The following is a 26,062-nucleotide window of genomic DNA, read 5'->3' as shown; positions in this document are numbered from 1 at the left end:
TTCTCCTTGGCCGTGTTTTATATACCCTCCTCTTCTTACAATTCTCATATGCAGATATGTCCATCACAGACACTGTGGAGTAGCCATGGACTGCAGAGGTAATATAATCTCTGGTGGAACCCCAAATCTTATGTTTCTCAAGCCATTCTATTCTACTGGTCATCACCTATCCGTCCTTTTATACATATATATACTGAGTAAAGCCAAGTCACAGTATTGTGTCTGGAGGGCAGTGTCACAGCCCCGACCCTCCACAGCTGTGCTCTTGTTCTGCCTTCAGCCTGAAGTGCAGTGCTGACCACCCCAACCCTGACTCACCCACCCTCACTCCCTGGCCCCACCTGTGGCTGTAGAAAATCTAGTCACCCTTCAAGAATCTTCCCAAGGATCCATACTAAATCAATCAGTTATGAAGTCAAATCCTGCCACTGTCTAGCCAGGACTTCAGGTAATTTTTACAAATCTTGCTAATCTTTATTTTCCTAATCTGTAAATTGGGCAGAAAAATACGTATCTTTCAGTTTTGATGAAAGATTTACATAAGGAAATGTGTACAGAACATTTAGCAGAATGCAAAACAGAGAGCAAATGCTGGATTGTGTCTCTTTTTCATTAAAAACAGCCATTTCTGGTCTCCAGAGCTTGCCTTCTCAGAGACTGCGGTTGATAAAGGTGTCTCTTAATTACTCTGGGAAATTCTCCATCCTGCAATAAAACCCACTCTTCTAGAGACTTTGTCTAGCTTATCCTTCATTTAAAGTAATTCATCTAGCAAACACTTACGGGGCACTTACTATTTGCCAGGAACTGTGCTAGATGCCGGAGATAAAAAGATTAAAGAATATCTTCGCTCTCAAGAAATTTTTTAAGTCTATTGGGAAACCACCTTCCTCTGGAAGCCTTCCTGCCCCACCTTAGGCTGCCTTTGGCTCAGATGGTAAAGAATCTGCCTGCCAATGCAGGAGACTTAGGTTTGATCCCTGGGTCAGGAAGATCCCCTGCAGAAGGAAATGGCAACCCACTCCAGTATTCTTGCCTAAAGAATCCCATGGACAGACGAGCCTGGTGGGCTACAGCCCAAGGCGTTGCCAAAGAGTCAGACACAACTCGACCACGACACAACAACAAATGCCTTTTTGTATCAAATCCTAGCTATTCCCAGTTCTAAGTAGGCTACATTCATTAATTCATTTAATCCTTACAACAATTTTAGGAGGTAAGTAGTCATTAATCCCATTCAACAAATAAGGAAGCTGAGGCAGGGACTGATTAAACAGCTTGTTTCAGGTCTTGTAAACTTCTAAGCATGGGGAGCCAGGATCAGAAAACACATCGTCTGGCTCCGGTTTTATTATTTATATAGGCATTTTAACTCCACTTTTTATTACCTGCTTCCTGGATTTGTGGCACATGTACGTTTTCTTGTGGCTACAGTCCATGGGGTCGCAGAGTCGGACACGACTGAGCGACTTCACTCACTCACTCACTAAGTTTTCTTATTGAAACACTTTTTCTTTTTGTAATGGAAGTTGAGTTAATTTACATGCATGTGTGCAAAGTCACTTCAGTCATCTCTAACTCTTTATGACCCTATGGACTGTAGCTCACCAGGCTCCTTTGACTATGGGATTCTCCAAGCAAGAATACTGGAGTGGGTTGCATGCCCTCCTCCAGGGGATCTCCCTGACCCAGGGATTAAACCTGAGTCTCCTGACTCCTCAGGCGGATTCTTTACCACTAGTGCTACCTGGGAAATAACATTGTATTAATTACCGCTATAGAGCAAAGTGGCTCCAGCTTTCAGTTCAGTTCAGCCGCTCAGTCCTGTCCACTCTTTGCGACCCCATGGACTGCAGCACGCCAGGCCTCCCTGTCCATCACCAACTCCCAGAGTTTACTCATACTCATGTCCATTGAGTCGGTGATGCCATCCAACCATCTCATCCTCTGTCATCCCCTTCTCCTCCTGCCTTCAATCTTTCCCAGCATCTGGGTCTTTTCCAATGAGTCAGTTCTTCGAATCAAATTCCAATAAAGTATTGGAATTTCAGCTTCAGCATCAGTCCTTCCAGTGAATATTCAGGACTGATTTCCTTTAGGATGGACTGGTTGGATCTCTTTTTGCAGTCCAAGGGACTCTCAAGTCTTCTCCACCACAACAGTTTAAAAGCATCAGTTCTTCGGCGCTCAGCTTTCTTTATAGTCCAACTCTCACATCCATGCATGACTACTGGAAAAACCATAGCTTTGACTAGACGGGCCTTTGTTGGCTAAGGCAGTCCAAGGGACTCAAGAGTCTTCTCTAACACCACAGTTCAAAAGCATCAATTCTTCTAGCTTTAAACATTTCCTTTATCTGTCTCCTCCACTGGAATCGGAGATAGTGCCAAATTCAAAGGAGCAACTCCTGTGTCCACCACGATCTCTAACACCATAGGGAATCATTTATTTCTCAAATTTTCATTTGGAAGGAAGAAAGAAGGAGAAGGAAAAAAAAAAAAGACGCACATCAGTAAATAATTCCACGACGGTTCGGTGACCAACACTGACGAAAAAGCATCAGCAGTGGGCAAGTGCCTGAGATGTAAAGTAACTCCCTGCGCGCTGAGAACGTTCAGTTATTAGTGTGGTTAGTGTCAAGAACTCCGAGGGGCACAAGCCAGTTGTCCCAGCGGTCTGGGTCCCTCCCGCCCCGACCCCTCCGTCTGGACCTCCGGCGCCGTATCTTCCTCTCGCGGTGTCGTCCTCTCCGCGGACTCCGCCCTCCGGGATTTCCCGGGCTCCCCCTCGTTCCGCCCGGCTGGGGGCCGCGCGCGGCTCGTGGGGAATGATCAGGTGGCGGCGGCGGCGGCGGCGGCGGCAGCGGCGCGCATGCGCACTGGGGGGGCGGTGGCGCACTGCGCATGCGGGAAGATGGCGGGATTGGCGTCCTGAGTTGCGCGGGTCACGGTGCTCTGTAGCCCGCCCGCGTCCTACGTCCCGGGGTCGCGTCTGGTCCGCCAGCGGGTCTAGTTAGGCGGCGCCTCTGAGCCGGCCAGGGGCCCGGTTCGTGCTTGACGGCGCCCCCTTTTCCCCTCCCGCCCGCCTACCCCCCGGGACCCGGCGTGTTGTGTTGTGGGGGGGGCGTCGCCCGAGCCGAGCGGGAGAAGGCGGGAGAGCTCTCGGGGGTGCGAGGCGAGGAGCGACTGGCCGGGCAGCATGAGTCAGCAGCGGCCGGCGCGGAAGCTGCCCAGCCTGCTCGTGGACCCGGCAGAGGAGACGGTGCGCCGCCGCTGCCGCGACCCCATCAACGTGGAGGGCCTGCTGGTAAGCCCCCCCGGGGTGGGCGGCGGGGAACGGCGTGCGTGGGGGGGGGGGCGGTCTCCGGGCCCCAGGGTGGCCCCGGGGCTGCTCCCTCGGGCTCCCGGCTTCTCGCACAGCCTGTCACATCCTCTGAACCAGAGCCATCGTCGTCCGCTGAAACCCTTTGCATTATCCTTTACATGTGTTCCAAAATAACGTTGTCAGCCTCCTCGATCTTTCCTTCGGGCCACAGAGCAGTGTTGGAGAAAATTGTACAGCTGTGCCTGACACTGGCACGCTCTTCCATCTTTATCTCGGTGGATCTCTGCAAGCTCTTTTTAGGTTTCTCTGCGGCCTCCTCATGTCTCCTACTGACCTCATAGGATCACCAACTCCCGGAGTTCACTCAGACTCACGTCCATCGAGTCAGTGATGCCATGCAGCCATCTCATCCTCTGTCCTCCCCTTCTCCTCCTGCCCCCAATCCCTCCCAGCATCAGAGTCTTTTCCAGTGAGTCAACTCTTCACATGAGGTGGCCAAAGTATTGGAGTTTCAGCTTTAGCATCATTCCTTCCAAAGAAATCCTAGGGCTGATCTCCTTCAGAATGGACTGGTTGGATCTCCTTGCAGTCCAAGGGACTCTCAAGAGTCTTCTCCAACACCATGGTTCAAAAGCATCAATTCTTTGGCACTCAGCCTTCTTCACAGTCCAACTCTCACATCCATACTGACCACAGGAAAAACCATAGCCTTGACTAGACGGACCTTTGTTGGCAAAGTAATGTCTCTGCTTTCGAATATGCTATCTAGGTTGGTCATAACTTTCCTTCCAAGGAGTAAACGTCTTTTAATTTCATGGCTGCAGTCACCATCTGTAGTGATTTTGGAGCCCAGAAAAATAAAGTCTGACACTGTTTCTCCATCTATTTCCCATGAAGTGGTGGGACCGGATGCCATGATCTTCGTTTTCTGAATATTGAGCTTTAAGCCAACTTTTTCACTCTCCACTTTCACTTTCATCAAGAGGCTTTTGAGTTCCTCTTCACTTCTGCCATAAGGGTGGTGTCATCTGCATATCTGAGATTATTGATATTTCTCCCGGCAATCTTGATTCCAGCTTGTGTTTCTTCTAATCCAGCGTTTCTCATGATATACTCTGCATATAAGTTAAATAAACAGGGTGACAATATACAGCCTTGACGAACTCCTTTTCCTGTTTGGAACCAGTCTGTTGTTCCATGTCCAGCTCTAACTGTTGCTTCCTGACCTGCATACAAATTTCTCAAGAGGTACATCAGGTGGTCTGGTATTCCCATCTCTTTCAGAATTTTCCACAGTTTATTATGATCCACACAGTCAAAGGCTTTGGCATAGTCAATAAAGTAGAAGTAGATATTTTTCTGGAACTCTCTTGCTTTTTCCATGATCCAGCGGATGTTGGCAATTTGACTTCTGGTTCCTCTGCCTTTTCTAAAACCAGCTTGAACATCAGGAAGTTCACGGTTCACATATTGCTGAAGCCTGGCTTGGAGAATTTTGAGCATTACTTTACTAGTGTGTGAGATGAGTGCAATTGTGGGGTGGTCTGAGCATTCTTTGGCATTGCCTTTCTTTGGGATTGGAATGAAAACTGACCTTTTCCAGTCCTGTGGCCACTGCTGAGTTTTCCAAATTTGCTGGCATATTGAGTGCAGCACTTTCACAGCATCATCTTTCAGGATTTGGAACAGCTCAACTGGAATTCCATCACCTCCACTAGCTTTGTTCGTAGTGATGCTTTCCAAGGCCCACTTGACTTCACATTCCAGGATGTTTGGCTCTAGGTCAGTGATCACACCATCGTGATTATCTGGGTCATGAAGATCTTTTTTGTACAGTTCTTCTGTGTATTCTTGCTATCTCTTCTTAATATCTTCTGCTTCTGTTAGGTCCATACCATTACTGTCCTTTATCGAGCTCATCTTTGCATGAAATGTTCCTTTGGTATCTCTGATTTTCTTGAAGAGATCCCTAGTCTTTCCCATTCTGTTGTTTTCCTCTATTTCTTTGCATTGATCGCTGAGGAAGGCTTTCTTATCTCTTCTTGCTATTCTTTGGAACTCTGCATTCAGATGCTTATATCTTTCCTTTTCTCCTTTGCTTTTCGCTTCTCTTCTTTTCACAGCTGTTTGTAAGCCTCCCCAGACAGCCATTTTGCTTTTTTGCATTTCTTTTCTATGGGAATGGTCTTGATCCCTGTCTCCTGTACAATGTCACGAACCTCATTCCATAGTTCATCAGGGACTCTATCTATCAGATCTAGGCCCTTAAATCTATTTCTCACTCCACTGTATAATCATAAGGGATTTGACTTTGGTCATACCTGAATGGTCTAGTGGTTTTCCCTACTTTCTTCAATTTAAGTCTAAATTTGTCAATAAGGAGTTCATGGTCTGAGCCGCAGTCAGCTCCTCGTCTTGTTTTTGCTGACTGTATAGAGCTTCTCCATCTTTGGCTGCAAAGAATATAATCAATCTGATTTCGGTGTTGACCATCTGGTGATGTCCATGTATAGAGTCTTCTCTTGTGTTGTTGGAAGAGGGTGTTTGTTAAGACCAGTGCATTTTCTTGGCAAAACTCTATTAGTCTTTGCCCTGCTTCATTCCGTATTCCAAGGCCAAATTTGCCTGTTACTTCAGGTGTTTCTTGACTTTCTACTTGTGCATTCCAGTCCCCTGTAATGAAAAGGACATCTTTTTTGGGTGTTAGTTCTAAAAGGTCTTGTAGGTCTCATAGAACCGTTCAACTTCAGCTTCTTCAGCGTTACTGGTTGGGGCATAGACTTGGATTACTGTGATATTGAATGGTTTGCCTTGGAAACAAACAGATCATTCTGTCATTTTTGAGATTGCATCCAAGTACTGCATTTTGGACTCTTTTGTTGACCATGATGGCCACTCCATTTCTTCTGAGGGATTCCTGCCTGCAGTAGTAGATATAATGGTCATCTGAGTTAAATTCACCCATTCCAGTCCATTTCAGTTCGCTGATTCCTAGAATGTCGACATTCACTCTTGCCATCTCTTGTTTGATGACTTCCAATTTGCCTTGATTTATGGACCTGACATTCCAGGTTCCTATGCAATATTGCTCTTTACAGCATCAGACCTTGCTTCTATCACCAGTCACATCCACAGTTGGGTATTCTTTTTGCTTTGGCTCCATCCCTTCATTCTTTCTGGAGTTATTTCTCCACTCATCTCCAGTAGCATATTGGGCACCTACTGGCCTGGGGAGTTTCTCTTTCAGTATCCTATCATTTTGCCTTTTCATACTGTTCATGGGGTTCTCAAGGCAAGAATACTGAAGTGGTTTGCCATTCCCTTCTCCAGTGGACCACATTCTGTCAGATCTCTCCACCATGACCCGCCTGTCTTGGGTTGCCCCACGGGCATGGCTTAGTTTCATTGAGTTAGACAAGGCTGTAGTCCTAGTGTGATTAGACTGACTAGTTTTCTGTGAGTATGGTTTCAGTGTGTTTGCCCTCTGATGCCCTCTTGCAACACCTACCATCTTACTTGGGTTTCTCTTACCTTGGGCGTGGGGTATCTCTGCCCCCCTCATTCAACAGGTTGTGGTCTTGCATCCTGTTTGACACCGAAAACGCAAGGGAGAGTAAGACTCCCTGTGAAACATTGAATTCTTCTGTTGCTCTGGACTGCATGCCATGTATTCTCCTTGATTATCAGGACTTTTCCATGGAAGGAACCCGTCAGTTCCCATTTCTTCCCGCATTCTCGACCTCTCTGCTGGTTTCTTCCCATTACTAGTAAATAAACATTTCCCGAAGTCAGATTATCCAGACACAAGGAGGACTCAGTGCTCCAGAATAGTTGATGAGTGCCATCTCATTTAATTCTGCACAGCAGTCCTAAGGGATTATTCTTGTTTGACAGTTGCCAAGATATACTTGGAGATGTTAAGTGGTTTTTCTGTGGTTAGTAAGTAGAAAAGCCTGGGTTGAACCTCCCAGTGTCCAATTCCAGGTGGTAAATTCTCAACTACTTAAGTGAAGTGAAAAGTCGCTGGTGCAACCCCCATGGACTATACAGACCACGAAATTCTCCAGGTCAGAGTAGTGGAGTGGGTAGCCGTTCCCTTCTCCAGGGGTTCTTCCCAAACCAGGGATCAAACCCAGGTCTCCTGCATTGCAGGCGGATTCTTTACCAGCTGAGCCACAAGGGAAGCCCAAGAATACTGGAGTGGGTAGCCTATCCCTTCTCCATTGGGTCTTCCTGACCCAACCATGTCCTAAATCCCATTTCCATTTTGAGAGATCCCTCCTTTAATCCTTTATGCCTTTCCGCCTACTATATCACTTCCCCTTCACAGCCAAACTCTTTGAAAAAGTTGTTTGCACTCTGGGTTTTCTTGCTCACATCTCATTACCACCTTGACCTGCTGCTGGGGGACCTCAGCCCTATGCACAACTCCAGGACTGTCCTAACCAAGATCCCCAGCAACCTTGTCAGGTCCAGCGGATGTGGTTTTAACACGATGGACCACTCACTCTGTTGGAAACTCACCATTGATGTCCCCTTGGGCACATACTCTCAGCACTCTGTCTGCCTCTCTGGCCTCTCGTGTTCTCTTTTGTAAACTCTTCCTTTTCCCATCCCTTCCATGTTGGTCTTACTTGGCTCTTCAGCCTTCTCCACAGTTTCTTAATATGGGATGTCATTCAGCACTCTTGTGACTTCTGTTACTATTTGTACTGGTGGTCTTATTCTTTTTAGTTCAGCTTAGTTGTGTCTGACTCTCTGCCACCGTGAACTGCAGCACACCAGGCTGCTCTGTCCATCACCAACTCCTGGAGCTTGCTCAAACTCATGTCCATCAAGTCAGTGATGCCACCCAACCATCTCATTCTCTGTCATCCCCTTGTCCTCCTGCCTTCAATCTGCATCAGAATCTTTTCCACTGAGTCCGTTCTTTGCATCAGGTGGCCAAAGTATTAGCACTTCAGCTTCATCTTCAGCCCTTCCAATGAATATTCAGGCCTGATTTTCTTTAGGATTGACTGGTTGGGTCTCCTTGCAGTCCAAGGGACTCTCAAGAGTCTTCTCCAACACCACAGTTCCAATGCATCAGTTCTTCGGCACTCAGCTTTCTTTATGGTCCAACTCTCACATCCATACATGACTACTGGAAAAACCATACCTTTGACTAGACGGGCCTTTGTCGGGAAAGTAATGTCTCTGCTTTTTAATATGCTGTCTAGGTTTGTCATAGGCTTTCTTCTTCTTATTTTAGAATTTGATAAAAGCTCTGAACTCTTATTTGGAAAAAAGCACTTTATTTTGCATTTAATATCAGAAGATACACGTATCCCTTGAAGTTTCAGATAATCTTATCCACTCTGGTAGGGCTTCTCTGATGGCTCAGTGGTGAAGAATCTGCCTGCTAGTGCAGGAGACACAGATTCAGTCCCCTGGGTAGGGAAGATCCCCTGGAGAAGGAAATGGCAACCTACTCCAGTATTCTTGCCTGGGAAATCCCATGGGCAGAGGAGGCTGACGGGCTACAATCCATGGGGTCACAAAAGTGGGACACAACTTAGCGACTAAACAACAATCCACTCTGGTAGTTTTGGTTACCATGTCGTGACTCCCAAATCTGTAAATTGGCTCAGAGCTTTCCAATTGTCTACTACACACCTCTACGTAGATTTCAGACTCATATACCTGAAGTGGAATTCATTGTCATACTTAAGCAACAACTCTCGATCTCATATTGCAACAAATACCTAGCGGGTATCCTACACGTCATCTTTACCTTTTCCAAATGGACCCCCTCCATCCTGTCTAATAGAAATTAATCACCAGTACTTGCCACTTCTAGCTGTCGTCTGCCTTTCGAATTGCTATCTTCTCAACTAGTTTTCCTGCTTCTCATCTTGTCCCTGATTTTTCTATATATTCTCCACATAGTAACTAACCATAATGGTCTTTTTAAAGTGTATTTCCAATCACGTCATTTGGCTTAAAGAATCTGTCATGGTTCCCAGCAGCTCTCATCATAGAGGAGCAACTTCTTAATGTCATCAGACTCCTGAGTTTATCTTTGCTGAACTGCTTATGGTTGCTGAATTTTCCATATGTCTATATTCTTCAGGACGTCTATATCTCTGCACTTCCACCTGTAAGAAATTTTTTCTTCAGAGCACACTTTCCCTTATTACCACCCGTGGTTCCCATTACAGGTCATTTGTGGGCAGCCTTGCTGACCCAGCCTCTGGGCTGGGCACTCCTGTGAGCCTCCTGCATACCCCTTCCTCAGCATGGGGGCACTTCTAGCCCTGGGCAGCAGCTCTGGCCTTTCATTGGTACATCCCCAGCATATCTGGGGCTTCTTGCGAAAACAAAAAAGCTATTTTGGTAAATAGCTGTTAAGTGAATGAAGTAGGTACTCTCTAAATGTTTGAATGCATGAATGTTTATTTTCCTGGCTGTGAAATGGTGATTTCAACACCTCTCTCAGCATTTTTTAGAAAAACTGGATGATGACTAGAAGTATTTAGTAGACTATGTATTATTAAATGCTATGCAAAAAAATAGTTATGTGTACAGCTGAGTATTTGATGTTCCCTCCAGGGGTAAATGGCTTGAAAACTGGAATTTTATGAAGGCACAATATGATTAGAGATAGAATTTAGTCTACACATTGAAAAATTAGGAAAACTTGCATGTATGACTAGAAAGCAGATCGCTGGAAAAAGGTATGTGTCTGCAGAGCTCTTAAAGGGATATTACTCCCCCAAGCAGGCTGGTTCAGGATAAGCGAGCATCTCTGTATAGAGACATTTTTAACCAATTTATAAGCAGTGTTTAAGATTTTAGCCCCTAAAACTCATCTTTTATTTCTTTCTCCTTTGAGATCTCAAATTGCAAAGTGTAGGTTTTGAGATGTGGGAACTTGGAGCATCAGTGAAATGACTTGGGACGTGCTGACCTGCCCACCAGGAGCTGCTGGTTCCTAGAGAGTTGTGTGCGCTGAGTGCAGCCTCCGTGGTTTCAGGATGGAGACAGACTAATAGCCCCGAACAAGTGGGAGGGGCAGTTTGAATATTTGACAGCCTCTGTGGTTTCAGGTGAAGGCTCTGCCAAGATGGAAGCAGACCAATAGACCCGAGCAAGGGAGGAGAGCAGTTTGAGTGTTTGAACCGCAAGCTTTTTTAGGAAGCCCAGTCTTGAGGTTTGGCTGCTACCAGGCTCTCCTTTGGGTTCCTCTGCTGGCTCAGCAGTAAGGAATCCTGCCAATGCAGGAGACGCGGGTTGGATCCCTGGGTCGGGAAGATCTCCTGGAGGAGGAAATGGCAACCCACTCCAGTATGCTTGCCTGGGAAGTCCCATGGACAGAGACGCGCAGGCTACAGTCTGGGGGGTCACAGAGTCATATGCTACTGAGCAGAGCAGGCTGTCCGTGGGCAGGTCCTCAAGGAAATGCCTTAGCATAGCCTCTCAGGGAGACTCCTTGAAGGAACAGAAATGTTGGCAGTGCCCCCGGGGGTGGGTTGTCAGCACTAGAAGCAGCAGCATCTAGTGCCATAGCAGTTTGAGGGTGTTCCTCTGAGGACTGCCATCCTCGAGATGCCGAGAAGGTAAAAGATGTGTCCTGTGCAGGAGCCGCTTTGAAAAGGTTCCCATTGGCCGAATCTGGGATAATTTGACCCTCAAAATACCAGATTTTATGCTCAGAATAAGGTAGGAATTCAGGCTCCTTCGGTGTAGCTCGTTAAGTATAACCTCAAATATAGTTCCTCCAGATCTTTAGGCCTGTGAGACAAGGGAAAGCTCCTCACCTGTCTGTCGAATGTGGTTCACCAGAGTTAGCATAGCTGGAAAGGCTCACCAGGATTGTCAGACTGAGTCTCTCCAGGTGATAAATTTGTACTGAAAGCAGAACATGAGGCCTTCTAGTCTCAGTGATCCTTACGGATGGGGTATCCAAGAGGGCGTCTTTTCCCGGGGTCCCTGTGTCTGTAAATACACATTGTTGTTTATCAGTTGACATCATGCGTGACAAGGTCCTGTTCACTCTTCCATTCATTAGTTTAACAGATGTTTACCAAGTGCCTGAATGTACCAAGAACTGTTCTGGTTCAAACAGGACAACAATAATAATAGTCCCTTATGCTTTCTTGGAGAAGGAAACGGCAACCCACTCCAGTATTCATACCTGGAAAATCCCATGGACCGAGGAACCTGGTGGGCTACAATCCATGGGGTCGCAAAGAGTCGGACACGACTGAGCGACTTCTGTGAGTGTGTGTGTATGCTTTCTTGGGATTTTTACAGTTTACAGAATTGGTCGTTTGAGCTTCACAGTAGCTTGGAAAGTGGGCTCTAATAGAGGTCTGTCCCTACACTGTGTTACAGAGGAGGGAAGAGTCTCCCTGCACCTGAGAAGTCCTGGTGGTCCTGAACCCCATCTTAAGCCACGAACTTGAGTATAAATGAGATGAATGTGTCATTGCTGTTGACACATTGGAAATCTCCTGAATTGTAGGTCTGTAGGATTTACACGATCTTTACTTGGGAGGTCTGCCCTTGAGAGGCCATGATACTATCGTGAGTCCTCCAAAATAAAGAGAGAGGGTTTTTTTGTTTGGTTGCGGGGGGTCGGGGGGGGGGGTACCAAAACGAATGGATGTTGTTTTCCCCACAGATCTAAGTATACCCAATATGTGGTTTATAGCAAAGAATGTGGGGGAAAGAAAGTCATACGTTCTCATGTTACTAATTGAGGTACCACCATCCCCGTGCCAAGCCATGAATAGCAGCCTTCTAGATAAGGAGACCAGAGGGAGGGGTCTGGAGCAGGAAAGGCGCCCGTGGGGCACATGTGGAGAGCAGATAGGGAGGCAGTCCAAGTGGGGGCCTGGGCCCTGCCGCTCTGAACCAAGAACAGAAGTCTCATCTGCAGCACGACCCCTAGGGCTGCTGCTCTGTTAATCCCGTCCATGTTCATTCTCAGGGTTGATTGTGACACTATAGTGATTGAAGTAGTGTAGCAACTTAGGGGTCGGACACTGAGTGACTTCACTTTCACTTTTCACTTTCATGCACTGGAGAAGGAAATGGTAGCCCGCTCCAGTGTTCTTGCCTGGAGAATCCCAGAGGCGGGGGAGCCTGGTGGGCTGCTGTCTGTGGGGTTGCACAGAGTCGGACACGACTGAAGTGACTCAGCAGCAGCAACTTAGGGTGTCTGTTGATGGGTGTTTCAGGTCCCTGTGATGAGGATGGATTTTTTTTTCTTTTAAGAATCTTGCATCAATAGTTCAACTCTGTTTCATAGTCTTTTAGTAGAAGGGTTGAATGTAAAAAAAGCAGTGACACTTGGTCACCCTGGTCTGAAGTTTGGCTTCAATAGGACTGCCCTTCAACGTGTCCCTGGTGGCTCAGAGGGTAAATAGTCTGCCTGCAATGTGGGAGACCTGGGTTTGATCCCTAGGTTGGGAAGATCCCTTGGAGAAGGAAATGGCAACCCACTTCAGTATTCTTGCCTGGAGAATCACCATGGACAGAGGAGCCTGGTGGGCTAGTCCATAGGGTTGCAAAGAGTGGGACATGACTGAGCAACTTCACTTTTCTTTCTTTCAGTGTGTCACTGTTGTCAGCACTGTGCTGAGAGCCAGCCAGGCAGAGTCCCTGCCCCAGGATGGGCTCCCCATTCTGGTTTTGCACCCAGCAGGGGTACCTGCAGGTGTTTAAATTCCAGCAACTAAGTTAATTTTACAGTGGAATTCTGCTTCAGGGGAGTTATTCCGTATCAAGTTAGCTTGCTGACAGATGCCATCATCTTGTCATGAATGATAAGGGAACCATTGTGCCAAGGCTTGTATAGTAACACCAGCAAGGAGAGAGCTACTTAGCTGCTCACCTCGCCTTCAGGCTTCCCCATTCCTCAGTCTTTTTGCTGTATTGCCACCATACTTGGATCTCTGAACCAAGAGCCCAGGGATGTCGTGTCTTGCTCAGAAATCTGTGGCATTTCTGCACTGGTTACACCCTAAAGGCCAAACTCCAGGGCATGACTTTCATAATCCTCTGTGTCAAGCGTGGTGCTGGCAGACCCTTCCAGCCTCAGTGAGAAGTCAATTTCACACTGGCCAGCCAGGCCGCCTTGCAAAAGGTACCAGGTGGTTTGTATTTCCATACCTTTATTCATGTCACTTCCTGCACCAAGAATTATTTATCCTCTCTCCCCAACCTCCCACAGGTTCTGCAAAATCTGGCTTGTTTTCCAAGGCTTGGCTGGGGGTCCCTCCTGAGAATTGCTGGCTACACCCCAGAGTTCTGGTGACTATTGTCTTAGAGCTGCTCATGAAATCCTCTTCCCCCAATTTTGTTGTGGCCCCATTGAGGGCAGTTTTTTCACTTAAACAGAAACTAAACCCTCCCACAGCCTGTCTGGAGACACAGAACATCATTACACTTTGTTCTAAGCAAAAGGCTAATATGGGTTTCTCTTTATTAGTCTCATGGTTAGGATTTATATATGTTTTGCAAGAAACAATTTTTAAATGTACTGCAAATGTTACAAGTTTATGTAAGCTTTCATAGCCTTCAGGTAGCTAGTAAAATGATGAGCATTGGCAGTGGAGCTCCTGTTATATTAATTTCGTGGTTGCCTCAGGGATTTATAAGAAGTGTTTTATTAATCTAATACTGAAGTTTCCAGTTACATTACATGCATTATTTTCCATGATTAGATAACGCTGTTTTTACATTAATTATCGTGGGACTGCATGGCTGCTTGTGAAAATGAAAGTTTGTGAGCTCATTTCTCTGGAGCCACTTAACAGTGAGTTAGCAAAGGGTGAGCGTTTGTTAGTTTGGGTGTAGATCTCTCCCGCACCTTCCAGAGTCAGAGACAGAGTCCTAATCACCTCTGAATTCCCCTTTATCCCCAGTACCTGATACAGTCAATAAATTAATGTCCATGTAGTAATAAATTCCAGTATTCGTACTCCTCTACTGCCACCAACCTTCCTTTCTCTCCCTACCCCATCTCTCTAACTACTGCTTCCGTAGCTATGGGCTTCCCTTGTGGCTCAGCTGGTAAAGAATCTGCCTGCACTGAGGGGGACCTGGGTTCCATCCCTGGGTTGGGAAGAAACCCTGGAGAAGGGAAAGGCTACCCACTCCAGCATTCTGGCCTGGAGAATTCCATGGACTGTATAGTCCATGGGGTCGCACAGAGTCGGACACAGCTGAGCGACTTTGACTTCCACTTTGCATACCTGTGGAGGCCTGTGCAGTTTCAGAGACTCAAGTGTGTAAACCCTGTCAGATGTGATGACAGTTGGCATAAATGTAGTTTAGGAGGAGGACTGGTTTCCTTACACCGTAATTATTTCCCAGGGTGAAAAAAAGGACAAACCTTTGTGTTATCCAGTAAAATGTTCATTTGCTTTTTTTTTTTTTTTTTGCTATTCGTTTGCTTGTATTTAAATTACTAAGTTAAATTTCTGTATCTTCTCTTTTCCAGCCATCAAAAATAAGGATTAATTTAGAAGATAATGTACAGTATGTGTCCATGAGAAGTAAGTTGATTCCTGAATAGGTTTTAGGTTTTGCTGTTCTATGATTTCAGTGATTTATGTTAAAGGTACTTGAGTTGATGAGTAACTTAAATAAAATGTGCTATTTGTAGACTGAAATGTTAAGCTTAGAATTTCAGCAAAAACTCCTGAGGTTGTAGGGTGTCGTGCACACAAAACTGCACAAATGCCAGTTTATTCTTCACTGCTTTGGAAATGTCTTTTTTTTCTAAATGGTCCGTGGTTAGGGATATTTCCCAGAGATCTATGAGAGCAGTTATTGTCATCAGTGGAACTGAAGGCGGTTTGGCAACAAACGTGAGGACAGTCTTTGCCCTCCTGGTTTCCTGTGGTTCCTTGTGCGCTTCCATCTACTCCTGTCCTAATCTCGGGATAGACGGTGCCTAGACACCCAGTATGAATCTTAACGTCAGCCTTCATTTCTTCTTGGCACCCCCCACAGTCCCACCCATATGTGGCCCCCAGTTTTCCTCTGGAAGCGTTTCCTTTGTCTGCCCCATGCCATGACTTAGACTCATGTCTCGAGCTCATGCAGTGCCTGGCCTGTATTCAGCTCTTTGCATGGATTATCACAGCAACCTTTCAAAGTAAAGCTATGGATTATTATTCCTATTCAATAGACGAGTAAACGGAGGCCCAGAGGGATTAAGTAACTTGTCCAGTCAGGATTCATCCTCCTGCTCAGATTTGAGCATGCAGTCTTATCCCTGGGTCAGGTTCTGCTTCCTGCACAAGCTGCCCTGGCACAGCTGCCCATGCTGGTCGTCTCTGCCAGGCCTTCCCTGCTGCCCATGGGGTCTCTCTACCAAAGAAACACGATGGTGATTTCACTTAGCCAAACAGATGGGTTGATTGAATCTGCAGATAGGATTTAAATTATATAAATTATACACAGGTTAACTCTTGCCTTGGTCAAGAGTCAGATTTAAATGTTTTTAAAAGTCAGAATTTCTCATTTGTAATCTTGGAAGGTCTTATAGAATGGTGACTATCTTCTACTTTTTTAAAAAAAATTTAATTCCTATTAATCCTGTTTAATCTTTAAGTATAAGAGTAGTCTCCACATAGAAGACATTTACATTATAAAATATGTCCTTTTGTTTCTTGGAGTAACCACCAGTGGTCTTTAAGTTGAATATAATATAGAGGTTCTGAAGAAGAGCATTTCTGATTGAAGATAGGATGACTGTCCTTTGAAGCATTCTGTGGTGTGCTGTGAAGTAGGAAAAAAAGTTTAATCACATATTCCACACCAGGAGGACAACTAAATTATTTGTAGAATTTATTTCCTCTGCACACTAAACCATAAGAACTATTATTTTAGTATCAAACTGGGAAAGATGGAAAGAATGATAATATTCAGTTCTGGCAAGGGCAAGAGAGGAGGCCCTTATAAACTTTGTAAAACTGATAGAACACACATCCTGAATAACAGGTTTGGCAGCATTTAAAAATAAGCTTTTACTCAACAAGTCCACATCTTGAAACCTATCTAAAGGAAACAAAGACACATGCAAAATTAGCTTCTAGGAGATTTCTTGAAGTATTGTGCAAAATAGTAAAATTAGAAATAATTTGAATTTCCAGCATTGGGCCGAGTTGAGCAAATATTCTGTGCAGTTAAACGTGCAGCCGTAAAGAATAAAGTTGAAATAAATTTGTTGACACATCAGAATGTTCATAATACTGAATTAAAAAACAATATGTTAAAAAGTGGTATGTTTCTATTCTCGTTTTTTAAGACTATATATATTTACATATATACGTGAGCATGTGAAAGTGTGTGCATAGTGTCAGGGGGTATCTGGAAAACCATAGTAATGAATAAATGAGGGAATTAAAGAGATTTTCCCCTATTCATTTGTTTATCTGTTAATATAGGATACTGAATATTTTAAAAAATAGTCACACCACTTTCCCTCAAGGTATAGCCTAACCATGCTAATTAGAAGACTGATTAAGCCCTTTCCAGATTTCATCAGGTTGGTTTAGACTATGACATGTATAGGGACATTTTAAACATTTTTTTAAAGCTAAATCTCTAACTTTGCTTCATAAAGAATTTCTTGACTTGAGGACCAAATGAGAAATTTGATTCTAAATCATTTCTAATCCTGTTCCCGAGAGTGGTATGGATACAGATGCAGGCTCACCATTTATGTCTGGTATGATGCCGATCAGATTGACATACTCAGTGGAAACTGGTTGCATATTTCAAATACTCCTTTAAGTCTAAAGCCTTTGTTTACCTGGAATAGGCTAATATTTCATCCACTTTGAGAAGTTGATTTTGTAAAAATTAGCTATGATTTGGTCAGTGGGTAGAATATCTGTAGGTGTCTCTGGTTATTGATCAAGAAGAAATAAATGGTCTTTTTAATGAATTGAGAAAGAAATGCTATTTAAAATTTTACGAATTGTGTTTGTTTTGTTTCCCAGAAGCACTAAAAGTGAAGAGACCTCGTTTTGATGTATCACTGGTTTATTTAACTCGAAAATTTATGGATCTTGTCAGATCTGCTCCTGGGGGCATTCTTGACTTAAACAAGGTTGCAACGAAACTGGGAGTACGAAAACGAAGAGTGTATGACATCACCAACGTCTTAGATGGAATCGACCTGGTTGAAAAGAAGTCTAAGAACCATATTCGGTGGATGTGAGTTGTTTTCAAACTTTTCATGTTTTTTTTTTTTTTTCCTCCTCAATAAGTGACAATACTGTGCTTAAAACAAAGTAGATACTATCAGTGTTTTTTGTTTTTTTTTTCCTACTTGGTACCAATTAAAAGCCATATAATACCATCCCAATATTATGGAAAAGCTGAGTGGAGTCATGCTTAGTTTTAGGAATTTCACTTTTCAAGGTAAGTGGGCATCTGATTGTGTAGGAATTAAAAAAAAAAATAAAAGTTTCTTCAGTTCCAATTGATCACTGATAGCAGGGGGAAGATCAGTTAAGGTGGTAAAACTGGTTCTTGCACCAGAGTGTGAACACAGAGAGGCCTCCTCGCAAGGAGCTGTAGTTCAGTTCTGGGAGAACGCAGATGCCCGCCTTCTTAACGCGACCCCCAGTGGTTATGGTGCAGGTCAGGCTTGGAAACACAGTTCCCTGAGTGTTAAAAAAAATTCAGGAGGCTGCCTATCTCAGAGTCAGTTGGTAAGGACTTAGCATATGATTAGGAAGGATTTCAGGAAAAGAAGACCTTATGGTATAAATGTAGATATTATGTATAGATAAGTGTGGGGGACACACACACACGCGCAAAGGAAGGGAGCTGTTATACTTAACAACGCACAAGTATTTTGAATCAGTAAGAAACACTTCCAGCATATAAGTACCTAGATACCTTGCAGGCAAAAGAAAAATCTACCACCAAACATCATTAAATGATTCTCAGTAGTTAACTTCGCTATTAGAGGAAAGGGGTTCAAAAAGGAAGTTCTTTTTTTAGTAGTACAGAAATGCAAATTCTAATTTGAACATGTTTGCTGAATAATAACTAACATTCTAGGGGCTAATGTTGGATTGTGTTCTAAATCATTAATTAGAATCAGATTTGAGAACTAGCAAGCAAAAGGTAAAATTGTAACAGCCTCTCCCCTCTTAATTTTCTATAAAGATCAAAGAAAAGAATGAGTATCAGCAGTTGCTCGTCACATCATATTGGGGCAGACCGTAATAAAATAAATCTTTGAAAAAATATTATATTCAGGTAGAACCAGATTAAATATGCACTGTAGGGAAAAATTAAGACTCAGAATTTTAGCAGATGAACTGTCATTTGGCCAGTATGTGCTGTTTTTCATGTGTAAAAACTAAAGGGTTTAAAGACTATAACTTGCCAAAAGGCTTCTCCCATGACTCAATAGGTAAAGAATCCACCTGCAGTGCAGAAGACACAGGAGGCGCTGATTCGATCTGTGAGTCAGGAAGATCCCCTAAAAGAGGAAATAGCACTCCACTATCTTTGCCTGGAAAATCCCACAGACAGAGGAGCCTGGCAGGCTTCAGTCCAAAGTGTCGCAAAAGAGTCAGACACAACTGAGCACAAATACCAATGGACAAGAACTTGTCAGAAGTTATACTGTGGAAAGTAGAGCTGGGCTGAAATTGGGTGCTACTAACTCAGTTCCCTGCTCATTGAACTTCAGTAAGCTTTCCGTAGAACTTCTGATTTCCAGAGGGTTATAATGTTGGTTTTGTTTTTAAAGTCTCTGTGTCGGAAAAGAAATGGGGACAAAAACCAACGAGAAGTAATAGTTGTGTAGAACAACAGGAGAACAGGAGTGGAGTTTGTTGCCTGTTGTCTGTTGTTGTGGGAGACACCAGTGTAAACTTATAGAGACATTCCAGTAACCTAACTTGTATTAATTTGTAATCTCCCAGATGTTGTTGATAGTGATCTTTTTCTTTTAAAGAGGATCTGATCTTAGCAATTTTGGAGCAGTGCCCCAACAGAAGAAGCTGCAGGAGGAGCTATCTGACTTATCAGCAATGGAAGATGCCCTGGATGAGTTAATCAAGGATTGTGCTCAGCAGTTGTTTGAGTTAACAGATGACAAAGAAAATGAAAGATATCCTTTAATCTGTACCTTAAAAAAAAAAAAAATCTCCCAAAGCAATTACTTTAAATAGTAGGCTCAGCTTGGAAATTTAATTAATATATTTAAGATACAAAACCAGACCTTTAGAAGTGAATGAACTGCCATAGAAATGATACTGAAACTGCCTTTCCAGTCCACCAAGCCTGACACAGTTGGATGGCCATGCTCTTGAGGTCAGTGTCTCTGGGACCAGAGGGGGAGATTGTCTTTGACTCTGATCTCCTCCCAAGTCTCCTAGACAGTTTTGCTGTCGTGTTCCCCATGTAGCACCTTTCTGAGGTGTCACCAATCCTGAGCTAGTCCACGTTTCAAATTTACTTAAGTTCTACACCAGCCAAAAACTCCTGTTTGCACAATACAGTTATTAGAAGGAAAGTAAATGCTGTCACTGGACTCAGTCAAAAAGGTCTGTGGAGTTGAAAAAAAAATGCTGGGGAAACCCTTTAAATAAGGTAAGTGGTAAAATTTCAAGCAATACAATAAAAGATGAGAAAAATTCAGGTAGTGAGATGGAAAAGAGTTTGGGATGTGAGCACCCCCACAAGTACATGATAGTCCTGAAAAACTGGTTCTAAGTTGTTTCTGCTACCAACAGATTCTTTCTCCCTTCCATTTTAGGAGAGTCTCATCAAAACACTTTTTCCCTAGAGGTTCTCATAAGATGTAGCAATGATAGGGAAAAGTACAGGGAGGTTTGAATACCTTCGTGTGGTGTCTTTGTTTTAAACACCCAGACTTTATTACTATTTTTTCTCCAGAAAGTGTCATCACTATCACAGTAGTGTAAAGGAATTTTTTTGAGTTATATTGTAAAACACTTCATAAAATCCTAAGGATCGTTGATGAAATAGTAAGAATTACATATGAAATAGTTTTTTAATCTCCATCCTCTGTTTAGAGACCCTTAACTGATTTTTACACTAGCATATGTGACGTATCAAGACATTCACAGCATCCAAGCCTTCCATGAACAGATCGTAATTGCAGTTAAAGCGCCGGCAGAAACCAGATTGGACGTTCCAGCTCCCAAAGAGGTAGGTAGCCCTGCTTGTGTGTGTGTGTGCGTGCACGCACATCGTGCGTGCATGTTTGTGTGTGTGTGTGCATGTTTGTGTGTGTGTGTGCACGTGCTTAGTTGCTCAAGTCATGTCCGACTCTTTGCCACCTAATGGACTTTAGCCTGCCAAGCTCATCTGTACGTGGGGATTCTCCAAGCAAGAATTCTCCACCCCACCCCCACCCCTGTTCTTGCTGCTGCTAAGTCGCCTCAGTCGTGTCCGACTCTGTGCGACCCCATAGACGGCAGCCCACCAGGCTCCCCCATCCCTGGGATTCTCCAGGCAAGAACACTGGAGTGGGTTGCCATTTCCTTCTCCAATGCGTGAAAGTGAAAGTGAAGTCGCTCAGTCGTGTCCGACTCTTAGCAACCCCATGGACTGTAGCCCACCGGGCTCTTCCGTCTATGGGATTTTCCAGGCAAGAGTACTGGAGTGGGGTGCCATTGCCTTCTCACCCCCATTCTTACGAAGGTTTAAAGGGAAACGGGCTTCCCTGGTGGCTCAGCAGTAAAGAATCCACCTACAGTGCAGGAGATGTGGGTTCACTCCGTGTTGGGAAGATCCTCTGGAGAAGAAAATGGCACCCCACTCCAGTGTTCTTGCCTGGAAAGCCCCATGGACGGAGGAGCCTGGTGGACTGCAGTCCATGGGTCACAAAGAACTGGACACACTGTGTGACTGAACAACAGAGGGAGGCAAGCCAGCTGCTTGGGCTGTGCGTCGTTGCAGCCCCGGGAGCTTAGTGACTAGTGTGTGCATGTGAGCTGCGTCCCTGATGCTCAGCTCAAGGCACTCCACCCATTTTAACGTGCTTAATGTGTTTTGAGTAACACAACAAACTCAGTAGTCTTGATTATTATCCTCTTACAGATGAGAAGTCTAAAGCACAGAAAGAGAAACTTTCTTACCGTCGTACAGTAAGTGAGAGAAGCAGAATTCAAACCCAGACAGTCTGGCTTCAGAGTCTGTTCTTAGCCATCGTACGATCATGGCCTCTTAGAGGAATCGCTAAAAATTGGCCTCAGTGTTAAGATCCAGTGTCAAACAGGGCTCTGGGGAATTAACTCACTAGCCAAACTCATAAAAGACTCACAGATAGAGGAGGACACTAAATTAAACACTTAAAATGAAAAGTAAAATTAATATGTATGGAAATACTGTCCACAGCTTGCAGGAAAGTTTGTGTTGAAAGATACTTGTCGAAGATGCGTGATCAGGGTGGAATCAGAACCAAGGAGTGAGACCATTCTTAGGACAGATGGAGTGCTGATGGCCCGATAGACCCGTCGGTGCTGAAGTCGTGTCCTCTTCACTGCAATAGGGGACTTAACCCCCCTCAGTGAAGCAGCTCTCACCCACCGTGCCTTTTATCCCCAGAAGACCACAGTCCACGTGAGACCCCAGCTGTTAACTGGACAGTGTATGACGGACAGTTAAGGAACACCTTTTGTTTATTCCAGCCACACTCAAGTTGTGACTTCAGGTGATGCTCCTAGTGAGTGCTTCCTGTGCTTCAGGCTAAGCAAGTACACAATATTCTCAAGTATATGACAGCGAAGAAACTACCTGGATGAGAATTTCCAAAAGTGTCCCTTGAAACTTTCACAGTTGTAATAAGTGAAAAAATGTAATTCATGAATCCTCTCATTCCTCTTAATGCTTTCTGTGTCTTTTGCTAGGATTCTATCACAGTACATATCAGGAGCACCAAAGGACCCATTGACGTTTATTTATGTGAAGTGGAGCAGGGTTCCCACTCAAGTAATAAAACTTCAGACAATGTAGGGACCTCTTCATCCAAAAGCAAGCCTTTGGAGCACCCTCAACCTGAGAAAGGTGAACAGGCTGATTTTGTTATTAGGAAAATTTAAGATTCTAATGAGTTTTTAAATGTTTATAGTTTTACAAATGAATATTATGAATATGAATATTTATTAATAATATTCATAAGAATATTATGACCTTACAGATATTTTTACTCTTCCTAGCTACAAAAACATGAGTTAAAAATTACAGGGTAATTCTTACTATAGTTGCTTACTGTTGCTAACAACCCTGTTGTTAAATCCCACGTAATTTTGATATCTGTGAAAAGTTAGAATTGTTGTTGGTTTCGGAGTGTGGTCTCTGTAGAGAAGGCTGTCTGATCCTCTGACCCAGGCCCTCAGGCTCATGCTTGAGTCCTGGTTTACTCCTTGTGAGACTGGAAACATTAGCCTTATGCCACTCACGTAAGAATATGGTTCTTGACTGAGGTCTTCCTATTTTATCTTGAATGTTCTCTTAGCTGCCTGCCTTTGAGACCTTCATTTAGGAAGATTTCTCCCGTGTTTGTTATCTTTCAGAAGAAAATCCTCCACAGCAAAGTGAGGAAGTGCTTGAAGTGAGCAACTGATGGTGTTTGAGGGTCCATGCATTGAGTGTCTTGGACTCCTATGTGGACGAAAATCCTCAGAGCAATAAATCATCCCTGCCGTTCCTCATTCTTGGTAGCTGCAAGGCCAGGAGTGCCTCCAGGCACTTTGCTCCTTAGATTCCTGGATAATGGCGGTTTCTGCATTTGAAAACAGCTCTTTTTATAATTATTCACTGCTTTTCTGCCAGTGAAGCCGTCATCTTGCCTACAGAAATTACTGAATTACACAGCTGTCACTGAAACAGACAGGCAGGCAGGGTGGACAGCTCCTCGTGGACTCTGCCCTTTGCCGCGCGGATCGCGTATCGTCACAAAAGAAGTTGCCTTACACGGGTTCATGTCTGCATGAATGGGTGTGCGCACGCACCTGATGTGACGTCTTTGTACATATTTGTATAATGTCTAGATCACTTGTGAAATACATCTAAGTGAGAGTGTTCACCCTTGTACAGCCAAAATAATGTAAATAGTGAAAGTAACAGACATATTCTCTAATTTCTGTGGTCTGTCTATAACTTATTAGAATCCTCTGAATGAGCATTAGAGGAGAGTTTTTTCCCTAACTTCTACATGTAGAAGTACCATAAATGTGTGTGTACAGTTAAAGTTTGTGGATTTAATGCAAGTATTTCAGTATGGTTTCCCAGTGCTAAAATTGGACTTCAGGCTCTCTATAGAGTCATTGTGTCCAAGCAGACTGGTGACATGCCCCAAGCTTTGGGGACAGGTGTAGACATGCCATCAGCTCATGACTGAATTCCGTGCAAGACATGAATTAATTCAGTCATGGTGACAGTTGAAAACTATTTTAACCTTTCTTGCAAGATTTTGTAATATGTTTCTGTACGCAGCCTTGCTTCTCAACCAGCGGGGTTTATTTACAGTGAGTCAGTGGTCCCCTGCCCTCTCTCCAGCTCTAGTCTGACGTTCCCGAGCACCTCGCTCTTTCTACCTCATCGGGTAAGTCATTACCACTCTGTGCCTCAGTTTACTCAGTAGTTTACCATTAGACTGTGAGCTCCTTGAGGGACTTTGTCTTAATCATTGTTAAGCCCAGCGCCTTGCGCCACTCCTGGCAATTGAAAAGCACTCGATAAATGTTTGAACGAGTGAGTGAGTGAGTGAATGGTTTAATTAGACTGATAATACTTGGCTCATACCATACAAGATTCTTATATCATTCAGATTGATATTTTAAACTTTTCTCGCTTTCAAAGAATTGAAGCAACGTGTGATTAGGACCATGTAGAAAAAAAGAGCTTAGGAATAAAAAATCAACATGCTGGAAAATCATGCCGAGTATTTAGGATTCTCATACCTCCGAGCTCCAGTGGCTTTTGCAGTCCTGTCCCTCAGCTGAACACCAGCCTCTTCCCTCCTCACAGTTCCTACTGGTTGCCTCTGCAGGCCTTGCCATGCGGCAGAAAGTTGTGTGTACAGGTCAAGTGCTCTGCGGAGGATTCCAGGCTCTACATTGTAGATTTGGCAGCTGTCAGTTACGTGTGATGGCTAAACATGAGAGTGGATGAGGCCACCTAATGAGAGGGTACCGGCAGGAGAAGAGGAAAGGCCCATTAGCATTTATTTTAAGGGGAGGTACCCACCCAGTTTCTTGCCTGGAGATTTCCATGGGGTTGCTGAGTTGGACTCAACTGAGCAACTTAACACTTTCACCAAAGAAAAAGCCTTTCCCAAGAGAGAAAAAAAGAGGAGGAGGGAAAAAATAGCTAAAGAAGGTGATGCCCCCAAAACCCACAAAGGCAGCATGGCCACAGGTGGTAGCATTTTTCTAAGTAGCAGCTCCTTACTTGTGAAATGTGACAGTATTTTACTTTGCAAATCATTCTGAGAGTAAAGTGAGATCATGTAAACGAAAGCCCTCTGTAAATTATAGACGTTACATAAATGAATCTTTTTCCTCACTCCAACTTCTGGTGTTTCGTCTCTTCTTTTTACAACTGTTAAAGTAAACATCGTTAAACCTGGCCTCCAGGCTCTTCCTCCCCACTCTGTCCTGAACAGCACTGCCCATCTCTGTGTGCGGGCATACCTCATTTTACTATGCTTTGCGATACTGTGATTTTTAAAAACTGAAGGTTTGGCCTCCCTGTGTCCAGCAAGTCCATGAGCACTTTTCCTAAAATCATTTGCTCATTTCATGTCTGTGTCACATTGTGGTAATTCTTGCAGTATGTCAATTTTTTTTCATATTGTTACATTTGTTATAAAAAATAAGTTTGATAGATGAGTTACTTCTTATTGATGAAACAACATGATTTCTTGAGTTGGGATCTAATCTGGGTGAAGATGCTGTGAAAATTGAAGTGACAACACCGGGTTGAGAATATTGTATAAACTTAGTTGATAAAGCAGCAGCAGGGTTTGAGAAGCTCGGCAGTTGGGTAAAACGTTAGCAAACATTGTTGCCTGCTACAGAGAAGGGTACACCTCTCCTTGAGGACACTTCCTACACCCCACATCAGGTTACACCCAACATAGCCCCTTAGATTTAGAAGTGGAATCTTCATTGACGGAGTTGCAGCCTCATGTCCAGCTAACAGAGTTCTATTGCTGTTGAAGAAAGAAGAATAGATACACGATGTGGTTGGACATGACGATCTGATTCTCCCATCCAGGCAGGAAGACAGCCTCCTAGTAAGACCACGTGAGAAGTTCTAGCCAGTTAGCTACTAGGAGGCAGTGATGTGGTGAAAAGACCACACATCATTCTGCAGTAGCTCTTCCTGCCCCAGAAAGCCATATGTTGTAGGTGATGCAGAAAAGCCATATGTTGTATGTGATGCAGCTCTAAGATCCAGGGGTCCCCGTCAGCCTGGATCCCTGAGACTGACTGCATGGAATTGCCCTGGCAGTCTGCATGCAGCATGAAATGTGTCAAATCATTTTAATTTGTTTGGAGCTATTAATAATTTATTACTGTGACATAATTGAGCCTATCCTAACTAGTATGCTTTGGGACAACTAGCAGTCTCTGCTGTGGGGTTCCACTGGTGGCTCAGTGGGTAAAGAATCTGCCTGTAATGCAGGAGATGAGGGTTCGATCCCTGGGTTGGGAAGATTCCCCTGGATGAGGAA

General features: G+C 44.2%; 1 protein-coding gene across 2 annotated transcripts; it reads left to right on the top strand.

The window, feature by feature from the left end:
* Window positions 1–2,888: 2,888 nt before the first annotated feature.
* Window positions 2,889–24,622, top strand: E2F6 (E2F transcription factor 6). Of its 2 annotated transcripts, none has more exons than XM_070379123.1 (7): window positions 2,889–3,306; window positions 14,816–14,870; window positions 17,328–17,544; window positions 19,307–19,463; window positions 20,413–20,526; window positions 22,230–22,386; window positions 22,896–24,622. In XM_070379123.1, exons 1-7 carry the CDS (start codon window positions 3,199–3,201, stop codon window positions 22,943–22,945), a joined length of 858 nt encoding a protein of 285 aa, XP_070235224.1. In that variant the 5' UTR covers window positions 2,889–3,198; the 3' UTR covers window positions 22,946–24,622. The 2 variants fall into 2 exon arrangements, with proteins under 2 accessions (XP_070235224.1, XP_070235225.1); XM_070379124.1 differs by having other exon boundaries at window positions 3,254–3,306; window positions 17,404–17,544.
* The last annotated feature ends 1,440 nt before the right edge of the window (window positions 24,623–26,062 follow it).

This window comes from Bos mutus, chromosome 11 (genome assembly GCF_027580195.1).
Source record: "Bos mutus isolate GX-2022 chromosome 11, NWIPB_WYAK_1.1, whole genome shotgun sequence".
In the NCBI taxonomy this organism is placed as follows: domain Eukaryota; kingdom Metazoa; phylum Chordata; class Mammalia; order Artiodactyla; family Bovidae; genus Bos; species Bos mutus.
Note: the sequence above shows the minus strand (reverse complement) of the source record. Positions and strands in the feature narration are given on the sequence as shown.

Excerpts from the sequence above, each read along its gene's own strand:
- E2F6 (XM_070379123.1), top strand. The coding sequence starts at position 3,199 with ATGAGTCAGCAGCGGCCGGCGCGGAAGCTGCCCAGCCTGCTCGTGGAC. Across the intron at positions 14,871-17,327 it reads ACAGTATGTGTCCATGAGAA|AAGCACTAAAAGTGAAGAGA; the intron begins GTAAGTTGATTC and ends TTTGTTTCCCAG. Across the intron at positions 19,464-20,412 it reads ATGACAAAGAAAATGAAAGA|CTAGCATATGTGACGTATCA; the intron begins TATCCTTTAATC and ends CTGATTTTTACA.